General features: G+C 44.1%; 1 protein-coding gene across 2 annotated transcripts in view; it reads right to left on the bottom strand.

Moving 5' to 3' along the window:
- Positions 1–6,874: 6,874 nt before the first annotated feature.
- Positions 6,875–24,569, bottom strand: part of srgap3 (SLIT-ROBO Rho GTPase activating protein 3) — a 140,688-nt gene continuing 122,993 nt past the window's right edge. For both annotated transcript variants that reach the window (XM_079510060.1, XM_079510061.1), the window contains 6 exons: positions 22,891–22,964; positions 18,361–18,541; positions 17,632–17,781; positions 15,322–15,640; positions 11,154–11,225; positions 6,875–10,623 (listed from right to left, as the gene is read on the bottom strand). In XM_079510060.1, coding sequence (XP_079366186.1) covers positions 10,117–10,623; positions 11,154–11,225; positions 15,322–15,640; positions 17,632–17,781; positions 18,361–18,541; positions 22,891–22,964 — 1,303 coding nt within the window. In that variant the 3' untranslated portion in view covers positions 6,875–10,116. The remainder of the gene's footprint in view (positions 10,624–11,153; positions 11,226–15,321; positions 15,641–17,631; positions 17,782–18,360; positions 18,542–22,890; positions 22,965–24,569) is intronic.

Raw genomic sequence — 24,569 nt, forward strand, 5'->3', positions numbered from 1 at the left:
AAGAACAAAGTCACCACTGCTCGACACCAATGTTAGGAAGAGAGAGAGAAAGAAAAAGAAAAATCAAACAGCAATATAATTGTTGTATAAACAAATAATACTTTCCCCTTACCCAAGACCGCACTGTCTTGAAAGCAGCTCTGTTTTTGAATTGAAATGAATTATCTATATATATGCACCTCCATGGCCCCTGGAATGCTAGCACACACACTGAGTGTCGTGTCGGTACAAAGCATGAAAGTGTACTTGAAAGCGTCCAATGATTCATGACCTGAGTTCAGTCAGTCGCCGTGAGCAGTGAGCTTCAGTCCCCCTGTGGGGGCACGCTGCACTGTTCCCATGCACAGCAGGGGGTCACTCAGACAAAATTGGTTCAGTTGCTACCGTGTCTTTGTGTTTTTTAGCCATCCGTGTTTTTCTGATTTTCTGATTCTTATTGAAGGCACAAGCCCCTTGAGATGGCAGCGTCTCGTTTTCAACAGAAACAAGATACATAAAACATACAGTAGGCCTACACACAGATACAGAAAATATACAGATGCATACATACATATACACAGACAGCTTGCTCACCCTCTACCACCCACCCTGCACCAACCACCACATCATCGGCTGTTAGGCAACAGAAGAAAGTAGGGGACCGTGCAAGTACATCAGTGAATGTGGCATTTTTCCAAAAATGACAATTATGTCTCATTTTATAATTCAAAAATAACGTCTACAAGCTCACAAAGCCTCACATTGTGAGCTTGTAAATCCGTAGCCATGGTTCACATGACGCTCGTGTTTCAGGGCTAGTAAATCCGCTGTGTTCCAAAGACATTCTGGAACTTTTCATGACATGCCAAAAGGGATATGCCAGCATTCAAGTGGTTAAAGGAAACAAAATAAATGGTGGAGCCATGATTGTTGTTGCTCGTCGACGTCATCTACTTGTATTGTAATCTAGCATACATTCATGTCCTGAGTTGTTTTGATACTAAAATGCAAGCAGCAACTCACTGAATATAAATGTTTTGTTTTGTCTGCTTTCGCTTACGTTTCTTAGACAAGACAGAACGCACACACAAACAAATGCAGCAAGTGAGGGGCGATAACAAGATGTCTGTAGTAGCTAAGGGGGAGAGGGAAATAGATAGGTATTTTATGAGTAATAGGAGACAATTTGTCCTTGGAATTTATAGGAAAGCCAAACAATATGTGCAACAACATCATCAATCATCCCACTTCTATTGTTGTAAAGCACATGTTGTATTTCAGGCAGTTCTCACCTAAATCTATAAAAGTACTAGTGTATACCTCCAGTATAGATAAGGCCTGAAATACCAGTAAACATTTGTGCCCAGGTGATTTGAACAGAACTGTATACATCAAATAGATTTTTAATGCTCTCTCACCAAGTGGGAGATAGAAATGGAATTGTGGGCCTAACTTAAACTAATGTACAGTATAGCCTACTTGTGTCATATTGGATAACTAGAAAAAGTGCCCTTCTGGGCACAGGTCTCCACCAGGAGGATGTGTGATGTTTGGCAAAATGTTTAGGAGCAATGTAAACGTGTGTGTGTGTGATGTTTGGCAAAATGTTTAGGAGCAATGTAAACGTGTGTGTGTGTGTGTGTGTGTGTGTGTGTGTGTGTGTGTGTGTGTGTGTGTGACGCGGCTTGGCCTGTTGTAGCGCCACCATGAGGCTGATTTGAAAACTGTCAAGTGGCATTTCTTCCAAAAGCCTAGTGGGAATATGCACGCTGTGTACCGATTTGCGTGAAATTTGGATAAAATCTGAAGGAGTAATATTAGAAAATGTGTTTTACATATCTCGGCCTCCTGGTGGCGCTATAAAGAGCAGATGTGAAAAATTCCAGGCAAAGGTTTTTCCTTGGCCTCTAGGGAGTTGGCATACAAAGTTATCCACAGATCCGTGCAGTTAGAGGAAAAAAAACACTTTTCGGCGAGTTATAGCGCCACCATGAGGTTGAGTTGCAAATGTTCATGTGGCATTTCTTCCTCGGCCTAGTGGGAATGTGCGTGCACAATTTCACGAAAATCACACGGTGTGTTCATGATTTGCAGCAATTTGTTTGAAACTGAGCACTCCTGCGAACTTTGGAAGCCAATCTTAGCCAATCAGGATGGAGTCTGAGAAATCGTAGTGCGCCACTCGGTGGCACGCTATGAGCTTGTAGATCTGCTATTTTTCAATAGCTAAATAATGCTTAGTTAAAACACCAAAACGGGTTCCCGTCCAGATGTTTGAACAAAATCTGTAGGTGTACTGTCCAAAAACTTTTTTTGCACAAAGCGGCCTCCTGGTGGCGCTATAACAGGCCGTTCTGGAAATGTTTAGGTTCATCGTTGGCATCCCGGGAGTGTGTGCAAAATTTGGCATCGACCGGGTTAACGGTGCCGGAGATTAGCTGTTCACAGACGGAAGGACGGACACACGGACGGACACACGGACGGACGGACGGACGGACGGACGGACGGACGGAGTGCAAAACATACTCTCTCCCCATGCCTTCGGCCTGGTGGAGACAATTAACCGGAAATATATTTAAAACAATATTTAGAACCAATGACAAACTTAAGTTATTTATTTGTATAATGTTTTTAGGGGCCCTAGCCCCTCCTATGCCCAGCTTTGTGTGTTTGTGTGTAGCAAATTTGTGATGATTTGATCATGAGCATGGAATGTGATGTATGATGATGTAGGAGATAGCATCATAAGCGTTTCTTACATATGAAGGAAACCAAGCACAAAGGATCAAAATAGATTGCAATACATTTAAGTTGGTCGGGCTCCATATATGGTCACGCCACATGACATCACGCCTCCATATATGGTCACGCCTCGTGACATCACGCCTTTATATGGTCACGCCTCGTGACACGTCACGCCACCATATATGGCCATCTCCATGAAGATCACGACACTGACCTCATCTAACCCTGGATAACCATACATGGAGAAGATTGGATCAGTCTATCTGCATATAAGGCCAGTACAGAATTCATTGCATATGTTGATCTGACACCCACATGCTAAAGAGTGGGTCTAGATTACAATATGGTGCAATACATGAAATAAAACTTGAATGCAATCCCTTGTTTCTAATTAAATTTATAATTAAAAAAAGAACTGCAACCAAACATTTTAACAGTCTACTGTGTGTGGTCCATGCTGCAGTTTCTCCATCATGTGGCCACATTAGGAATTACAGCACTTTTTCTCTATAGTCTCACGATTACATTTGCTTCAAGTATTTAGTAACTTAATTAAGCACCTCTTGATTTGTATTGTTTATTATAAATAATTACAATTTGCTTTTCACAACTTCCTCTGCCATGCATTGTTTTTCAAACTTAACTTTTACTGATTCAGAATCATTTTAAACTTAAGGTTAGCCTACAAATTATTTTACTTATACTGAATATGCATGTAATATTACTAAGTAAGGGGCGGCGGTGGCTCAGGGGTAGAGTTTCCGGATGGTAACCTCAAGGTCGCCAGCTCGAACCCGGGCTCCCCCAGAGTTAGTGTCGAAGTGTCCTTGAGCAAGACACTGAACCCCTAATTGCTCCTGATGTGCTGGTTGGTACCTTGCATGGTTTCCGCCGCCATCAGTGTATGAATGTGTGTGTGAATGGGTGAATGTAATGCACAATCTATGTAAAGCGCCTTGGATAAAGGCGCTATATAAATGCACCATTTACCATTTTCGTAACAAGTGTCTCTGACAACAACAGAAGGCACTGCTCTGAAGGAAGTAAAGGACTTGAGTACCTGGCAGGCTGGGCTCATGGGTCAACTCAACGGAGCAAGATCTTAAAGTGAGGAAGGCACTTGCACGGAGGGCCCTGAACCACCAGTGAATGGCACTCCAACCTCCCCCGTCAAACCAAACTCAGCTTCTTCTATCCAACTGTAAAGTCTGTTCTGCTATACGGCAGTGAATGCAGCCATCAAGCAAACCCTGCAGAAGTCTCTATACCAGAATGTTGTGTGCAGTACTTAAGGCCTGACGTCGAAATAAATAAAAAGCCTTCTGAAAGAATATATATTCAAAGATTTGTGCCACATTTTCACGATTTCTCAAAAATAGCAGACCTACAAGCTCGTAGTGCGCCACTCGGTGGCGCGCTATGAGCTTGTAGATCTGCTATTTTTCAATAGCTAAATAATGCTTAGTTAAAACACCAAAACGGGTTCCCGTCCTGAATGGGTTAACATCAGCAAGAGTACTACATGTTACCAACAAGAATCTGTATGATGAAATGCCAATGAAGCCAGAAAATAGCAGCCAGGAGAATGAGACTATAGCAGGACACTGCCAAAGACATCGAGAGCTGCCAGCCAGCAAAGTAGTGCTGTGGGAACCAACACACGGGCAAGGGTCACGAGGACGTCCCACATTATGTGGATGTATGAAAGATAGCCAGCTCAGTGGCCTTGTGGTTAGAGTGTCCACCCTGAGACTGGGAGGTCGGGGTTCAATCCCCGGCCGGGTCATACCAAAGACTTTAAAAATGGGACCCAGTGCCTCCCTGCTTGACACTCAGCATCAAGGGTTGGATTGGGGGTAAGTCCCTGCGACATACTAGCGTCATGTCCAGGGGGTGTACATCAAGCTGCCTCACGCTACAGAAACAGGAGATGGGCCTCATGGCTCAGCAAGGCTAGTAGGCTACTACGAAAGATAACAGGAGCGCAAAGCACCAATGAGCTGGCCAGATGTGGAGAGAACCGGGATGACTGGAAGATGGGGACGATGGAGGGCTGGTCTGAGGACCACCTAGAGAGAGAATATGAAACATAATTTCGCAGCAGAATTGGATCATAGAGCAATATGTTTTTTTATTTAGACAGGGTTCTCAACATCCAGACAGTGGTATTATGTACGTTTACATCACAGGGTTTCCAACCAACCACACACTCATGAAGGAAAAAAACAAACAAATAAAATAAAAAAAACAGCATCACTAGACAAAATGTTTAAAGATCAACAGTATGACAACACCTCACACTCAGTCTGCTCTCTTATGGTAACTTTCTGCTGAAGCTTGTATTCTGTCATATTAATAAACATACAAACAATGCACATATCACTAATGCGCATATTATCAGCATACATTCCATGAACCAAAAAAACCCACAATGCTTAATGGAACTTCACTTGTGACAAAAGAAAGAGAAAAAAGGAGAGTGGACCAGGGGCCTTATTATAAACCATGCAGGACTGTTTCAGTCCCGTTGATACCAACAATACTGCAATTATTATTATTTTATTTTTTTAGGGGGTGGGGCGGGTGTCATGGGCCACGGGTCAACCACAGCACAGCGACAGGCGATTCACGGGGAAGTGGAGGAATAATAGCCTGATTATCAGACTGTAGCTTTCTTGAAGCTTCAGTCTGACATTGTCTCCTGTCTGAGCGATTTCAAGGGGGAGGGGATTAGAATTTCCCTCAACCAGTAGCCATTGGTGTTGTTTTTCCCTCCTTCCTCTGTGTGTTGCGCTGCGTGATGATGCTGAAAACGGGACTGATTGGTTGTTTGTTAGACCCACCCCCACCACCATTGGATAATACATTTTTGTACCGAAGAAATGATAGGTTCACAGTGCAACACCAGACCAAGAGACTCAGTCCACTCAGAGAGTGGGCGGGGTCTTTGGGCTGGATCCAGGCTAGAGGAATAAGGGATGAAAGCGTTTAAGGTGGTTGCACACTGGGCACATTTTTCGGAAAACCAATGGAGAAACGCCGCCAAAAATCAGAAAATTGCGCTCGGTGTGTGGAGACCTTTACTCTGAGATGATTCTCTGAACCGTGTCAGTAGCATGTACAGTATCGTCTTCATCATGTGAGGCCTTTCTGTTTCAACAAAAACTGATAAAATTAAGACCATGATGATTTCTCTGTAAAGTGACAAAAAAAACAAAAACAAATGTTTTCTTCTTACAATGATGCACTACTGATTATTTCACGGGGGGTGTTTGTTTATCACAAAAAAAAAGCACTGGAAAATGAGAAATAATCAATAATCATGAAAAACATGTTTGTATCAAACATGACAACTAAGAGACAACATACTGCAGTTTAAAAAAAAACGCACAAGGGTAAATATAAAAGTCCAATAAAAACGGATGTTGTGCACAAAAGGCACTTTGAAATGTACTCCTCCTAGACAATGGGTACTATATATACTGTAAATTAATAAAAATGCTTAAAACATCTCTATGTGAAAACAGTTTGAGTCAAACGTGCTTTTTTTTGTAAAATAGACATAGGCTAATCTGTGTTTGGCAACATTATTGTCATAGTTTGCCATCGGGTACACAACTATACCGAAGAAGATGGATAACAGCAAGATGATCCTGTTATTTCAAATGAATCGTTGGGAGTATCAGCTCCAGATCAACGTCATAATGCCCAAGATAGGTTTCCATTACCACTGGCTATCAGGTATGAGTAGAAATACCAGAAGGTGTTGTAACTGTACTGCATGACTGTATTTAAATATGATATTGCTTACAGTATATCTCTAGACAGGCATTCCCACAGCTGTGTATATGTGCTGAGCTCTCTATTCTTATAAGAACAGTGTGTTAGTTAACGTTGCTGCTGTAACTTTCACGTTGGTGTACATGTCATGCTGCTACAAATGTTTATTTCAACTAGCTGCTGATTCAGGCGTTTTGATATTATGATTTGTATCTAAATTATATTTTAGTAACTACGACACTAGTAGGGCATCATTCATCATTCCCAAATGCACCCCCCCCCCCCCCCAAAAGAATAAGCCCTCCTCTTAGATACAAAAGGCCAATAATAAAAGTAATCTGCGTTGTGCCAAGGCAAGGCACCACATAGGCTACAGTACAGCCATTGCTTATTATAAGTCGGATAGTACGGCCTCGAAACATGCAGGAGGAATCAGGCAGGCTCTTTGGGATGCTGAGTACAGGTCTGTGGCACGGAGAGCCTGGGAGGCAGGACTAGAGCTATGAGCGATTCAGAATGGCAGGAGCTACAGCAGATATAATAACATTACGTTGATATTCAGCTAGCACCTCTCTAGGAAGTATTGAACGAGATAGGATGAACGAGACTGTGGGCCATCAACTAACGAGATGAAGCAAAAAGTAGCCAATAAGGTAAGGAGTAGGAAACCACAATAATAGAATGTCACATGTCTCTAGGTATCACATTTGAGATTTTGATCAATAAACAATGGCTGAAAACCTACAGTAATGTTTTTTTTTCTTTTTTGCACTAATGGCATTATATTATATAATGGCAATAAATCAGACAAGTTAACTGAAGGAGGGCCATGGGGTCAAAAAAACAACGAAGGGAACAGTTACTGTAAATTCAGCTTTTCAGCTATTTGACATACTGTAGAATGGTGGTCGATCAAGCTTTATATCATACTGTACAATTACAGAATGCGATCTTTACGCCAACGCAGTCAGGGAATGTATCTGCTGTGTATTGTTGTAGCAGGTGGAAATGATACAGGATTTATTTTATTTTTATATTTTTTTAGGTTGCTTTGAAACTTAAATGCCATTCATGGTCTATCCCTGTTTCATGTTGTTGGCCTGTACAGGATTAACACTCACAAATATTAATTGAAAAAGACAAAAAAAAAAAAAAAAACAGACAAAAAAATAACACAACCTACAAATAAATTATGTACAAGTTTTAACTACATTGTTTTCTTTACCACAGTATTCCTACAATCAGTTGTTACATTAGTTTTCTTGCATTTCATGTACAGGTTATTATAGACACATTCTAAAGACACAGACATAAATCCTCCCCACAGTCCAAGTGATGGTTGAGGATGCAACAATAATAATGGTCACAGTTCTTCTGCCTACCAACGGCTAACGTATACTTCATGGTACGTCTGTGTCACACCACAGAGAATAAAGCAGGCTTTATTCACCTATAGGTCAGTCCCATTCCAAATGACCACATAATCTCCATTTATGTGTGACCCCCCAAGTGTTGACCAGATGCATAACATCAAAATAACACAACAGCAATTTCAGTAACCAAGTAGGATGGACAATACCGTAAGTATTACGGGTGGTTCCTCCTGGAATGAATTCTGAAGCGGCACTAAGTCGTCATTGTTGTTGTGACAATTAAAGTTCAGGTGATTTGCAGTGAGTAACGCTGACCTTGTTAACTAAAGGAGAAGATTGAATCAAAAGCCATGACAGATGAAATGGCGTCCCAAAACCATTACCGGTTCTCCTGTCGCAGAGGGGATCCTTAATAATAATTGGCCATATCCAAAATGACTGCCATTTTGCTGCTACAGTATGTTATACTCTGACGCTGGGGAAACCGAGACGCAATGATACAAGGAGCAAAATGGCCCACCTGTGTGACAATGTGTCAATGGTGATGACATTTCATTTTCTCCATACCCTGCATTCAGGAGTTTATATTAATGTTCTCAGGTTGCTACTTTTTGCTGAAGATCACTTACAGTATGCTACAGATGGGCGTGACAACTTCAAGTAAGTGTTTTGTGTACAGCCCAGACGTCCCAACTTGCCATGCATGGACACACACAGTCTCCTAGAGCAGGGATCTTCAATGTTCTTCAGCCCAAGGACCCATTAGCTGAGCAGGGCCCCACTCACTATACTATACATATACAAACACCTCACAGCGCGAGCCGAGGCATATATTCGGCTATTTTAGTAACTCTGAGGACCCCCTAAGGGGTCCCTGGGTGCATGTGTTTGGTCCGACATACTAACAGTGCTACAGTCATGAGTCCGACACCCTAAACCTAACCTCACAGCAAGCCACGGGTTCGTTTTAACCCGTCACGGGTTAGTTGTAAGCTGCCATGCATGTCGGGACCCACAGGTTAGTTTTAACCTGCCATGGGTTAGTTTTAACCTGCCGTGCATGTATTGTAGGGAGCCACGGGTGAGTTTTAACCCGGCCACGGGTTAGTTGTAACCGGCAGCGCATGTCGGGAGCGACGGTGTTGTCGAAACGAATGCCTGTCGGACTGTTAGTATGTCTAAACCAACGTTATGCACCCCAGGGGGGGGGTGTCCGACTCCCCACACGACACGGACCCCCTGTGGAAGATCCCTGTCCTAGTATATAGACTGAGTGTTCCAAGTGGGTCCAGATGAGGGGGTTCATACCAGCATGGTTGGCTGAAGCATCATCTAGGACGGTAGCCACCAGTGCAGGGTGAAAAGTAATACCAAAAAAAAATATTGCTTCTCTTGCGTTCGTTCGACGTTAAGTCTGAAAGAAGAAGCCGGCCAAACGTGTAGGATTTCATGTTCATCCTGAGGTAAAAACTGATTTTTTTATTTCTCATCTTTTGAGGTTAATTCTACTCGTACTCTGCACGGCTGCATTTAAATCAAGCTTCACGGAGGGCTGAGGTTGATACGTTATCAAACCCATGCAGCTTTCTCTGGCTGCTCTGTCACCATGGTAACAACGGGGCTCACTTGAGGAGCTTCCTGAATTCATAGAGTTCAATCAAAACGGAGAGAGAGAGAGAGAGAGAGAGAGAGAGAGAGAGAGAGAATAAACGGCTGCTTTTCCACACACCAGTAGCTCCCGTTTCACACAATGCTTTCATCTCGCTCTGCACAGCCAAATCCTCAGTGTTAATTAAACCAAGTGGGTCAAACCCCCAGATTGATATATATATATATATATATGTGGCCCCGCGGCCATCCCACATCTTAAAATAGTTTTGCGTGGGTCTAAAATGTTCAAATGTTAAAACACGATTCCACATAATTCACTTAATTTTTCAAACATTTGTTCAAAATAGCCGAGGTATATAAAATAGATTTGAACTAGATTTTGATTAAACAATTTGGGTGGTGGGGACCCACTGGAACCCTCCCAAGCCAGGACTCCTGAGTGCCCGCCCGGACCAACACTTTGAGAACCACTGAATCGACTCTCGGCAGCGTTAAAAAAGAAAAAAATAAGAAATGGACCCAAATTGGGACCCTTACAGGTTAAAATAACACTGGGGTGTTTACTGTGTGTGTGTGTGTGTGTGCGTGCGCGTGAAAACCGCTTCCCTCGCTATAGCTTCCACCTTCGCTACATGGTACCAGACTTCTCGCCCGCGGCGCCGTTGGCAGCGTTCCCACCGGCGGCGGCGGCTGCGGCCGCAGCAGCAGCGACCGCCGCCGCCACCACCCCGGTGCCAGCGCCGCTGCTCGGGAACATCTTTTCGGTGGGCGTGACGGCGGGGCTGCCCACCCCCGAGGAGCTGGAGCTGCTGGAGCGATGGTGGTGGGTGTGGTGGGGGGCGGGGCCGGGGGGGAGGCCGGACGACAGCAGGGGCGCCGGGCGCACCGGCCTCATGGGCGGAGGGCGGAGCTGAGCGCCCGCCAGGCGGGCGGACAGCGCCGGCTTGAAGGTGGTCATCATCTCCGTGGTGGAGCTGCTGCTGCGGCGCATGGCGGCGTCCGGGTCGCGGATCATGATGGTGTGCAGTGGGCTGCCGGGCTCCGAGCCCCCTCCTCCCCCGCCTCCCCCTCCTGCCGCCACAGGGTGCTGCTTCATGGCGGGCTCCAGGAGTGTGTCCAGGACCACGTCGGGGGCCTGCTTGGCAGTGGGGTTTTTTTTTTGGACAGCAAAAGTTTGATTTAGGTTTTTTAAGTCATAGTCTTTAGGTTTTTTTTAGTCACCTGAAATGTTTTAGTGTTAAAGTCTAATTTTAGTTGAAATATATAGTCATAATATCATAAGATTTTAGTCAACTAAATCTACAGTTGATTTAGTCGACTAAAATGTATTTTGGCGGGCCTTGATGGCGTCGTAATGGTTGATTTTAGTCTTGGTTGCATGCTGAAAACAGCCGATCTAGAAGCTCACAACGCGTCGTAGAGCGACGTGTTGTGAGCTTGTAGATCTGCAATTTTCAGCATGCAACCAAGACTAAAATGACTTGTCTTTTAGTTCTACTTGATCTCTTCTCCACTAGTCCCTCCCAAACATTTGTGTATAGTTTCTATGTGTTAACGAAAAATTATATTTAGTTTAGTTTTAGTCATCGTAGCTTAATTTTTATAATAGTTTTTATTTAGTTTTCCTTGATGAAAAAAGGTCATATTTGGTCAAATCAACGCTACCTGCTTGGCGCTGTTCTGACGCTCCAGCTCGCGCAGCTCGTGGAGAGCCGTGGTCATGGTCTTCTCTATGTCCTGAGGAGAAAAACAGAAGGAAAATAAATACTCGCTATTGCTCACTATTTTATTGTTTACATCGGCGGTCCTCAAACGCTTTCGTGTCGAGGACCCCTACATTTGGCCGTGGACTCTTGAGAGCGTAAAATGAAACCAAATGGAGTCTCAAGAGTTAAATTGTTGTGATTTTGATCAATGTTTGCCTGTTGTCTCTTATTGTGGACAAAATCTTATCCAACGACAACAACATACATAAGTTTGGGGTCTGAGAGGCTACATCTCATCAAATGGTGACCCGTGGCTCAGATGCAGAATAAACAATAGACCAATTATTTGTTTACAAACATTGGGACTGGGCGCACGGGTGACTGTTTCATGTAATCAATTCTCAACAGATCTCCAAACCTATTGTTTTGGGGAGCGCTGGTTTCAGTTCATTCAACCTCCTCTTGTGTGTTGACTAGTGAGGTGCACCCTAGGAGACATTTATACTTCAAAGCCCAACAGTATTGCGCACAGAGAACAGCTGATATACAAGCTCACATCGCATCACAGATGCGACTGTTGTGAGCGTAGAGGTCTGCGTGCGCGACACCATCACGGGACGAAGCATAAATTACATTTGATGGCCTGCAGGTGCGCGTGCAGCCGTGCACAAATAGGCTCTGCTGCCGTGATCATGAGCGCACCTCCCGTTCTTATGACAGCGACTGGAGGTGTGGTTTTGAGGACAACTGTTTTGAATTGCTAGCATTGTTCAAACACAACAGAAACCAAGGATTATATATTTCAAGTGTGAGAGATCACAATAAAAATCCTAATCATTCTTCCTCCACACTGGGAGAAAAACAGCATCTGAAAGTTTGATGGGGCATTTTGTACACGTGAGTGCAGTTAGAACTTTTCCATTGCATCTTATGAGAGGAAGGGTTCTTCTGCTGCCTTTATGCGCGCGCATGCCGTTTGTTATCAGTGTGACGTCGTCTGATAAGGCGTCTATGAGCCTTGATGTAAAAACCTCCCCTCTTCCCCTCCCTCCCCCTCTCTCTCATTAGCAGGCAACAGTGCAGCACTATCTCTCTCTCTGTTTCTGGCACAACAGCGCCCCTACTGGTACTCATAGTCAATGAGTCACACACAAACAGTCACATAGGTTAACACGGACATTGCTGTTCCTTGGAGTGGTTGCTCCACTCAAAAAGGTTGAAAATCACTGCACTAATGGAAAGAAAAGAAAGTGGCGCACAGCCTTCCTTCTGTGCTCATTAGCTTGTTATTCAGCTCCCTGACCCCACCACGTCCCAGAGGTGTGTCTGTCTCAGCTGCAGTCTGCTGGCCCTGACATTTACAGCTGGTTCCTTCCAGCTGCTGCTGCTCTCAGACAGACAGACAGACATGGCTGTCAGGCAGCCAGGACGTGCTCGCCCACCCCTCAGACCCGCTCGCCATGACTGTGCTGCCATGATTGTCTCACACTTCACCAAACGCAGCCTCCAGACCAGAGATATGGGGACAGAAGATATCGACTATCAATTTCTCTGGGCCCTATCTTTTTTTTTATAGAGGGATCTTTTTTTTTAATAGAGGGATAGACAGTAGGCTGACAGGAAATGGGGAGAGAGATCGGGGACATATGCTGTAAAGGCCGTCAGGATCGGGAGTCAAACCCGCGGCACACGGCCAGACTGGATTACCAGCCAAGGTGCCTGGACCACTGAGCCACAGCCCAGGCCCTATTTTGCCATCTTTTACTATTTTGAAAAACATAAAAAAATAAAAATAAAATCAAGTTTAAATAGCCAATATACAAGCTCACAGCCTGACGATGCAGATCGGCAAGCTGAACTATTTTAAAATGTCTGCAATCCATCTTTTGTGCACTTGCAAACACATTTGCAGACACGCTTTTCCTTTTTGAGTGGTGCAACCACTCCTATAGACAGCTATGTGTGTGTGTGTGTGTGTGTGTGTGTGTGTGTGTGTGTGTGTGTGTGTGTGTGTGTGTCCGAGCATGAAAGTGTCCGAGCACGAAAATAGCGTTATAGCCTTTGTTCACCACCAAGTGTCACTGTTGCACAGCCTAACACACAGACACACAGTCACACACAGGCCAGGGAGGAGGGTTTGTAGCAGTACAGTACAGTACAGTACAGTACAGTACAGTACAGTACAGTACAGTACAGTACAGTACAGTACAGTACAGTACAGTACAGTACAGTACAGTACCACTCGAGGCACGTCCCACTGGTAGGAGACCCCGGGGCAGACCAAGGCGCAGTTGGAGGAAATACATCGACTCACTGGCCTTGGAACGTCTCGGAATCCCCCAGGAGGAAGTCACTAATGTTGCTCTGGAGAGGGAAGTCTGGAGCACTCTGGTGGAGCTGTTTCCCCCGCGACCAGACTACGGATAAGCGGTTGAAGGTGGATGGATGGATGGATGGACAGTACCACTCACTTCAGACAGGTCTGATTTTTCTTTTTAGTTTGTTGCCTCACATGCCGGGGATTAATGGCTGCAAAATGAATCATTTCTTTTGTAGAATGATAAGAGAAGACCAGATAAAAACCTCACACACAATGTTCTCACACCTGAGACTACTGACAGTAGGACCATACAGTACACCTGAGACTACTGACAGTAGGACCATACAGTACACCTGAGACTACTGACAGTAGGATCATACAGTACACCTGAGACTACTGACAGTAGGACCATACAGTACACCTGTGTTGTTTTTGGCAGCAAATTTCCATTTTAGTTTTAGTCATAGTCTCTTGAATAGTTTTCATTTAGTTTTCGTCACATTTTAGTCACCCAGAATGTTTTAGTGTTAGTCTAGTTTTAGTCGACTAAATATAATACGATTTTAGTCGACTAAATCTACAGGTGATTTAGTCGACTAAAATGTATTTTGGCGGGCCTTGATGCTGTCGTAATGGCTGATTTTACACTGATTTTACACAATAGCATATCTACAGCTTGTAGATCTCCTATTTTCAGCATGCAAACCAAATGTAAAATGACTTATACTGGATCTCTTGTCCACTATAGTCCCTTCCTAACATTTTAGTCTAGTTTTTATTTGTTGACAAAATCGACAGCATATTTAGTCATAGTGTTAGTCATCATGGCTTAGTTTTGATGTAGTTTGTCAGTGAAAAAAGGTAGTCGACAAACATTTTTCGTCTTAGTTTTAGTCGACGAAATCAACACTGCAGTATACCTGAGACCACAGTCTCTGATAGCATAAGGTTCATTATCATTACAGCTAATCGTTCAGACATTAATTTTTCTAAACGTTCTCTCCAGTGGGCACACAGACACAGAGCTGAGTCAGAAAGTCATTATCAATGATCATTTGGCCTTGTTTTGTAGCCTGGCTTCTTGGCCAGACTCATATCACACTGCCGAAGGCAATACTTTTTCGTGCCACCGGCAGATTCGCGTCTGGCCACTGCAAGGCTATTTTTTTCCCCGCAGCTGGCGTTTCAGAACAGTCACATAATTCTGTCTGGCTCATTGAATGACATACATTTATCTACCGACGGTACTTAATTTGCATTAATTTTTATCCCACGATTTTGCAACCCATTCTTTCACCGTGTTAATTATCTAATGTAATTCTGGGCGCAACACTTCCTCTGCCAACCTGGGGGGCAGCGGACTGACCTCATGCTTCCTTCTATGCATGAGGAGTCCAAGCTGCTTCTTTTCACCTGACAGGAGGGGAGTTTCCCCGGTTGGACGTAGCGCGTGGAAGGAACACGTTATTCCGACCAGTTCCTTTCCCCTCCATCAGGCTGGCCAGGGGGAGGTAGTTTAGAGACCAGGATTACTGCATGTTTTGTGTGAGGGTACCTACCTACCTACGGGGAGAACATGCAAACTCCACACAGAAAGTCGCTTTCGCCAACCCCGCCTCGGGTATGGGCACTGATGACACGGAGGAGAGAACACGCCCCCAGCGCCCATAGCGTCCCCAGCAGGATTCAAACCCAGGACCTTCTAGCTGTGAGGCGACAGCACTACAGACTGTCTGTGCCCTACCGACGGTACCTTTGAATCAATGCTATCAATCAATCAATCAATCAATCAATAAGAGAGCCTCACCTCAGCAAGGGCCTCGGCCTCCAGTGACTTGTGGTCCCCTAGGCTGCTGTGACGAGTGGCTCCCGGCACGGGCCTCAGCGGGTGGCCCTCGGGGTAGGTCTTCCTCTCCGGGTAGTTGATGCTGCCGGCGCTTCCGAACGTGCCCTGGCGCCTCTTCTCCGGGCTCTCCATCCTCTGGGCCTTGCTGACGGGCACTTTGTGGGGGCTGCTGGGGCAGGCGGCGGCCCGGGGCGGGGTGTCGGCCACCCTGGTGGGGCTGTGGGTGTCGCTGCTGCCCCTTCGGCGAGGGATCGGAGCTCCGTCGGACCGTAACCTCACTCTGGGTGTCAAGTAAAAGATGGATGGCACAAACGGGTCAGTGGAAACTGGCAGTGGTGGAAAAAGTACTCACAATTTTAAGGACTCACACGTTTTGTACTTGAGCAAAAGTATCAATAGAGGGTATGCGCATGAATAAAGTGAATGTAAAATCGAGTGGCAAATCGAGTGGCAAAGTGTCTAACCAATGACTAGTCTAAACTAAGTATGCACCCCAAAGTGAGTGGTAAAGTCAGTTTAGCGTTGCCACTCAGTAGGCTTTCCCGCATAACTTCCGGGTATGATGATGATGTCATGCGCATACCCTCTATACTGTAATAAAGTCAAGTAAAAAAATCCGGAATTCAAAATTTACTTTTACAGTAAAAGTACAAAAGTATTGGGTATCACATTGGGTATCACATGCCGGGAATGAATGGCTGCAAAATGAATCATTTCTTTTGTAGAATGATAATAGAAGACCAGATAAAAACCTCACACACAATGTTCTCACACCTGAGACTACTGACAGTAGGACCATACAGTATTCCTGTGAGCTCTGCCAGAAAGACCACAGTCTCTGATAGCATAAGGTTCATTATCATTACAGCTAATCGTTCAGACATTTCTAAACGTTCTCTCCAGTGGGCACACAGACACAGAGCTGAGTCAGAAAGTCATTATCAATGATCATTTGGCCTCCCACGGGGCAGCACACCTAAACCTAACCTCCCACGGGGCAGCACACCTAAACCTAACCTTAACCCATGTCTAACCAATGACTAGTCTAAACTACCTGTAAGTATGCGCCCCAAAGTGAGTGGTAAAGTCAGTTTAGCGTTGCCACTCAGTAGGCGTTCCCGCATAACTTCCGGGTATGATGATGTCATGCGCATACCCTCTATACTGTAATAAAGACAAGTAAAAAAATCCGGAATTAAAAATGTACTTTTACAGTAAAAGTACAAAAGTATTGGGTATCAAAAAGTGCTTTATGTACCAAAAGTAGAAAGTACACTTTATATACAGTCTCATTTCAAGTTTTCAAATGTATAAAAATCTCACGATGCATTGTGAGCTTGTAGACCGGCTATTTTCAAATGGCCAAACTGCATAGGGCTGAAGTGAGTACTGTATGTGTCTTTGTTTTTTAATAATAATCAAAGTAACTAGTAACTAAAGCTGTCAAATAAATGTAGTGGAGTAAACAATATTTGCCTCTGAGATGCAGTGGAGTAGAAGTAAAAGTATTGGGTATTGGTAATACTATTGGGTTGGGTATTGGTAATACTCAAGTAAAGTACGAATACCTCAAAACTGAACTTAAGTACAGTACTCGAGTTACTTTTCACCACTGGAACTTGGACGCCAAACAGATGTCTAACAGTGGTACTGCTGTACATCTTGAATGCCGTACCCACCTCCCCACAACGCCAAACAGATGTCTAACAGTGGTACTGCTGTACCTCTTGAATGCCGTACCCACCTCCCCACAACGCCAAACAGATGTCTAACAGTGGTACTGCTGTACCTCTTGAATGCCGTACCCACCTCCCCACAACGCCAAACAGATGTCTAACAGTGGTACTGCTGTACGTCTTGAATGCTGTACCCACCTCCCCACGACGCCAAACAGATGTCTAACAGTGGTACTGCTGTACATCTTGAATGCCGTACCCACCTCCCCACAACGCCAAACAGATGTCTAACAGTGGTACTGCTGTACCTCTTGAATGCCGTACCCACCTCCCCACAACGCCAAACAGATGTCTAACAGTGGTACTGCTGTACGTCTTGAATGCTGTACCCACCTCCCCACAACGCCAAACAGATGTCTAACAGTGGTACTGCTGTAGGTCTTGAATGCTGTACCCACCTCCCCACAACGCCAAACAGATGTGCAACAGTGGTACTGCTGTACCTCTTGAATGCCGTACCCAGTACCCACCTCCCCACAACGCCAAACAGATGTCTAACAGTGGTACTGCTGTACATCTTGAATGCCGTACCCACCTCCCCACAACGCCGAAGTTGGTGAAATCGGGCGGCTGCTCGCACGGTGACGGGGCGTCGTTTTTGGACGAAGTCTTGTCGTCCAGCAGTGGACCGCTGCTCGCTTCACTGTCCGCCTTCTGGCTGAGGTTGTCGGAGAAAGCGTCGTCGCTGAGAAGCAGGGAAAACACAAACGAAAAGTAAAAGACCGCACAAATTCAGTGTGGTTTTGGTAATTAAATTGCACCAATACAAAGCAGTTTATCAATCATGTCACGCTCTAAATGGAGCCCTCACAAATGATCAAAATTAACCCATTAAGACCTAAGACCAGATTCTACAAAATGTCTTCTAAATCAGTTTCCTGAAAAACCTATGTTTGTATACAGTATCTGTGGTTCTCAATCTTTTTCTTGTCAAGGACCCGAAAAATGTATTTATTTGGCCACCGGACCCCCATCTAAAAATATGTTGTACCAGGGATCCCCAAGAAAAAAAAGATGCAAGTTAAAAATGTCCGCTGTGAAAGAATATATATTCAAAGATTTGCAGCTAAAGAAAAAACAGCTAAAGTTAAAAAAGAATGGCTAAAGTCAGTGGTTAAAAGCTAAAGTGACACAGATGCGTTCCAGATCTTAATGGATTAAACAACAACTCAGTGGTCGCTTTTGATACCACATTTAAAGTGACCTCTTGTGGTCACAGACAGACAGACAGACAGACAGACAGACAGACAGACAGACGACTCACAGGTCTTGCACCACGATGTACTGATGTGGGATCAGACCGTCGACGCCGTTGTGTCGGCCCTCCCACCAGTCCTCCGAGGCCCGGTGGTACAGCAGCAGAGAGGCTCCCTTCTTGAAGGACAGCTCCCTGGGGCTGCGGCCCACGTAGTCGAACTTGGCGATGGCCTCGATCTGCTCCACCTCTGCAGACACGCAATAAGGACCCACAAACACAAGAGATACAGGTGTGTGAATAATAATAGACACGATCTGCTCCACCTCTGCAGACACGCAATAAGGACCCACAAACACAAGAGATACAAGTGTGTGAATAATATAGACTCGATCTGCTCCACCTCTGCAGACACGCAATAAGGACCCACAAACACAAGAGATACAGGTGTGTGAATAATATAGACTCGATCTGCTCCACCTCTGCAGACACGCAATAAGGACCCACAAACACAAGAGATACAAGTGTGTGAATAATATAGACTCGATCTGCTCCACCTCTGCAGACACGCAATAAGGACCCACAAACACAAGAGATACAAGTGTGTGAATAATATAGACTCGATCTGCTCCACCTCTGCAGACACGCAATAAGGACCCACAAACACAAGAGATACAAATGTGTGAATAATATAGACTCGATCTGCTCCACCTCTGCAGACACGCAAACACAGAGATACAGGTAAACGTAGCCATAGAGTGCCCAAGTCCTGACGTCACTCGCTCATCCGAAAAAGAAGGCACTGGAGCAGCTCAGACGATTTAGGCCCTTGGTTTATTATAACAGGGTGCAAATAAAAAATGACAACGTTTCGATGTGTAAGTTACATCTTCGTCAGGTCATAGCCCGAGGGGGCAACACAGTAAGGCTTAAGTACACACATGGTACAGGGGGCAGGCCCTTAGTTACTCGCTCATCCCCTGGTTCACTGAAGTTTTTTCCGCTATGGAGAATAACATGGGGTCATCTTAAAATCGTCTCATATACTGTAAGAATTGTGGTCCAAAAACTGTCTCGGCGATACCGTCAGTCAGTCATATTTGATACAGTCTGTTTCTAGCGAAAATTTAACTAATTCAGCAGCAGTAACATTAGCGTTTACTCTCAGTCAGTTGATTCTTCATATCCATACTGTATGAGTGAAACGGCCAGGATGATTTGTTTATTTTTCAAACACAGTTCTTATATGAGGTGACCTAAAAACCCCTAAGGGGATTATAATGCAAATAAAAAAGTACATGAACCCATGGACTTAGTGCCCTCTACCGATATTGACGTCAGACTCACAGGTGTGTGTGAATAACTGAATATAGAGAGCAGCATAGACCTGCCAGTCACGTTGCTTTCATTACAAGCATTAGCAACATATTTGCCAGATAGGATAAACAATAATGGTTAAACAAAATGGCAATAAAGGCAAATGTTGTACCTTTTACTCCACTTTTGTTACTTTGTAGATTTGGATTATTATTAGAAAACATACATTAGCCAGTTAAGCCCTATATACTCTGGCTATTTGAAAATAGCTGAACTACAAGCTCAAAACAGCTCATTGTGAGAAGTGACAGAATGCAAAGGGATGCAGTGGGATTCCGGCATGAAACACAGTAATGTAAAAAGAACACAAAATCCATTGCCTTTCCTAATGACTTATTAATAAAAACACATTGGGAGTGGGATGGGATCAGGAGTCATTCTACCAGGAGTGGGACGTGATGGATATATTTTTTTCTCCGGGATTGGGATCCTCCTGTCTCATCCCTGTGCAATACCAGCTTATGTCCTCTAGGGAGGGCTATTGTCCCCCATTGCTCCTTGAAGCTGCTATAAGCAATATTATGTCAAAAGTTTAATTACTTTTTTTCTTTCTTTTTTTTCTCAGACAGCCAGCAATGGATAAAATGCTCCCAAAAAATGTAGTCTCTGTGACATATTATTGCTTTATAGCTACTTTAATATAATATAATAATAATGGGCCTTGATATGAAAAAGGCCACTGATTTATGAAAACAAAAAAAACATTAAAAGTTGAAAAAGATATATGAGGTTTCTGCCTGACAGCAACGCCACGGAGCATTGAGATGGCATGGGGTTACGTCATGCTTGACCCGCGCGACACACACACACACACACACACACACACACACACACACACACACACACACACACACACACACACACACACACACACACACACACACACACACACACACACACACACACACACACACACACAACTCTGTCAATTCTCACTTCATAAAACGACACCGAGCTATCTTTTATACCCTCGTTTTGGCTCGCCATGTCACGTCTAGCCGAGGCCATTTAGCTTTAAGGAGGAGCTCTGAGGAGAACCTGGAAAATACACAAAGGCAAAACGTCCCATGGGGCTTGTTTACCAACGACACTGAAGAGAGAGAGACTACCGGGGAGGAGGAGGCAGATGACAAGAGAGAGAGAGAGAGAGAGAGAGAGAGAGATGCAGCGATAGAGACAGTGGAGTTTGCCAACGGAATTTGGCTGACACGTTGTCTTCATCTTCACACAGATGACAGCCTTTTCAACTGTGAGCCTTGTTGTTGTTGTTGTACGACAGTACATGCCAGGCTCTCACCCTTCAGTACAAAGCCCAGCCCTAAAGGTAGGTCGCTACTAACTAAAAGGTACTTTAATCTACAGAGTCTTCTATCATCACAACACGCATTATTCCCATGTGAAATCTACATAATGCAACTGTACATGCTTTTTGTCGACCGGATGGTATGGATTTACTTATTTACAATTCAGGCTTTTAGCAGACGCTCTTAATCCAGAGCGGTTTACAGTAAGCGAGAACAACAACACATGGTGGTAATACATCAAATGCATAGAAATGGTCGTCAAGGATCATAAGAATGCTAAGAACCTAACATCTGTCTAAAAGTAGAATAGCTGTACAATGAAACTATGAGTATGCAGTGCACTATAGAATGCAATGTCTACATAATATGCTAATATCTAAATTACATAAGTTTAGCCTTTGCATACGCCGGCAAGGTCGCCGAGGCTAGGGCCAGCGCTACGGCCAGTGCCACGGGCTAAGATGGAGTCTGAAGAGGTGAGTTTTCAGACTACGGCGGAGGATTAGAAGTGATTCTGCAGTTCTGATTGAAATTCCATAGTTTTGGAGCCAGAAGGGAGAAGAGTCTGGGACGTTATTACACTATGTTTCAACGCATACAGTGCACCAAAACTAAATCCACATGTGCATTATTAATGTGCAATCTTTATGTCAATCGTCGTTCATGTTCATAAAACCATACAGGCATTATGATGATGACACTTATTCCTGGATTTGGTCTAAAATCACAGGGCAACCCGACCCATGGATATGCAGTTCACATGGTCACCACCAGGGGATGCTGAGGTCCACTTCTCGTTCATGACCACTTATACAAACTCATGGCCCTTCAACACTTGAGTCACGTGTCATAATAGCAGAGCAGCAGCAGCAGCAACAACAACAGAGAAACACTGGAGGAAAAGACAATGACAGAGCAGTGGTTCTCAACCCGTTTCACCTCAAGGTCCATTATGGATTTGGCTTTTGAGCCACGGACCACCATTTGATAGAGATTTATTTAACCTCTCAGACGCAAAACTTTGAATATTTTGTTGTCGTCGGATAATTTTGTCCACAATTCCATGTTGTATTGATGTTGATACCATAGGAGAGATAACAGGTAAAACATTGATCAAATTAAATAACAATTCTTCTACATTCTCTAATTGTGGAGACGTCTTGTAAAGTAAGTAATGCAGATGCTTAATAATAATGTAACTCTTGAGAGCGTGAAATGAAACCAAATGGACCCTTTCGGGTCCATTTGGTTTCATTTTACGCTATCAAGAGTTAACGATCTATAAGGGTCCATTTGGTTACCACGGCCTAGTTCACACGTACCAAACACCAATCAAGCAATGTTCGGTCGTTTTTTTGGGCCACCGCAATGCTTTTCCAATGGGAGTCACATGGTTTGATCAAACATTTGTGTTTGATTGCTGATTGCTCCCCCCTCATCAAACAAAAATGTTTGGTCAAACCATGTGACTCCCATTGGTAAATGGTAAATGGTGCATTTATATAGCGCCTTTTATCCAAGGCGCTTTACAGAGATTGTGCATTACATTCACCCATTCACACACACATTCATACACCGATGGCAGCAGAAACCATGCAAGGCACCAACTAGCACATCGGGAGCAATTAGGGGTTCAGTGTCTTGCTCAAGGACACTTCGACAGTAACTCTGGGGGAGCCCGGGTTTGAACTGGCAACCTTGCGGTTACAATCCAGGCACTCTACCCCTGAACCACCGAAAATGAATTGGAGCAGCAATCAAACAGCAATCAGACATCACACACGGACCGAACATTTGTTGTGTAGGTGTGTACGAAGCCCAACTCTCCCTCATTTAGCTGCATGGGGACCACCTGGAACCCCCTCAAGGACCACTGTGATAGATACAGTATGTTGAGGATGAGGAGGAGGAGTGTCACCTTCATCACTGGTGTGTGGTTCAGTTCCGTTGTCCACTTCCTCGATGGTTCCTGGCTCACTGTGGGGACTATCACTGCAAGACAATTAGAGACATTTGAAGAGAATTATTAATGAACCCATTAAAACCGGGAAAGCATCATGTGTCATATGACACATGACAATTCATAAAAAAATCTTTCTAACTATTTTCTAAATGTGGAAAAGTGCCTGTATCGGTAATGATAACCAAAAAAGTTCTAACAGACTTTTTTAACAGAGATTTTAACTTCACTCTGGATGCATGTAAAGAGATCTGCTAAACTGGTAGCCATCTTGAATGTACTGTCAGATGTGTTGAGTCATTCAAAATCTAACTTTATTTGCAATTCTCTGTGTGTATTTGAACAGTCCTTCAAAAATGTAGCGGAGGATGAGAACTGTGACCATGGCCGACACCTTTTTTCCCAATAAATATTTAATTGAAATGTTTTTTTTTCTAATGAATACATTTTATATTTTTACTAAACATAATTAATAATGTGAATTCAGTTTGAGTAAAATCCATATATCTTATCCAATCTAAAATACAGTCTAAGCGCCACTAAAATGAATGTCGCCGCATTGCGGTAATGAGAATTTCAGCTAAAAATGCATAAAAAAACAATAATAATGAATTTTCAGATCTAAATAAACCTCTGTATAAGAAAGAGAAAACTATTATCTTTAAAATGATAATTTTATTTTATTATCAAATTGTGACTTTGATATTGAAATGTTCACTGCCATGCTATTTCATTGGTTTCGTGAGAATGACCCATATACACATTTTAGCCATATTTTATGCTTTGGCATAAAACAGTGGTTTTCAACCATTTTCATATCCAGGCCCATTATTTATTCGGCATTTGAGCCACGGACTAGAGGGCAGCACGGGTCCATAAAATTGGACCCGGTCCGAAACGGGACCGGTGATATCTGAACCGAACCGCTACGGATCCGAGAAACATTCTAATTGGCCGCACCCGCCCGGAAACGGCCCCCGAAAGGGTTGGATCCGGTCCGAAATGGAGCCGAGAAGGATTGGACTGTTTTGACCCGGTCTGACCAAAACGGCGCTGATCCGATCCGATCCGATATAGATCCGGACCCATAGTGTGTTCTCTGCAATATTATGCTTCAACATGACATGAGACTGCTCTCTATGAGCAACGTGCACCCCGCCTCTCAAGGGTTGAAAACTTGCATAATATTAGTGCATTTTAGCGCACCGACATTCTTACAAGAGGTGTTGACAACAGCAAAACTTTCCCACATTGCTCGTTGCTTTGCTTTTCACCTCCTCAAGGGGGCCGCCATGATTGCATTAATATAGCCAGTGGGGTGTGTGTGTGTGTGTGTGTGTGTGTGTGTGTGTGTGTGTGTGTGTGTGTGTGTGTGTGTGCGCGCGCTGTCGGGATTGGGGTGAGAGAGACAGAGACAAAGCGAAAGAGAGAGAGAGACGGCATGTCGAGGTGCATGACGAGACCCAGCCCTCGTTGACTCTGTTCAACAGACAATATGGACTTTAGAATCTATTTTTGAAACCTATTTTTAAAGTTGAAGGGTTTAATATAGTATAAAGCTCGGATCCTCACAGGTAATTTCGGGTAACTGCATTTCAGACGATCCGAACGAGACCCACGGCAATTTGGAATAGATC

The sequence above is a fragment of the Electrona antarctica genome (genome assembly GCF_951216825.1).
Source record: "Electrona antarctica genome assembly, chromosome: 9".
Taxonomy (NCBI): domain Eukaryota; kingdom Metazoa; phylum Chordata; class Actinopteri; order Myctophiformes; family Myctophidae; genus Electrona; species Electrona antarctica.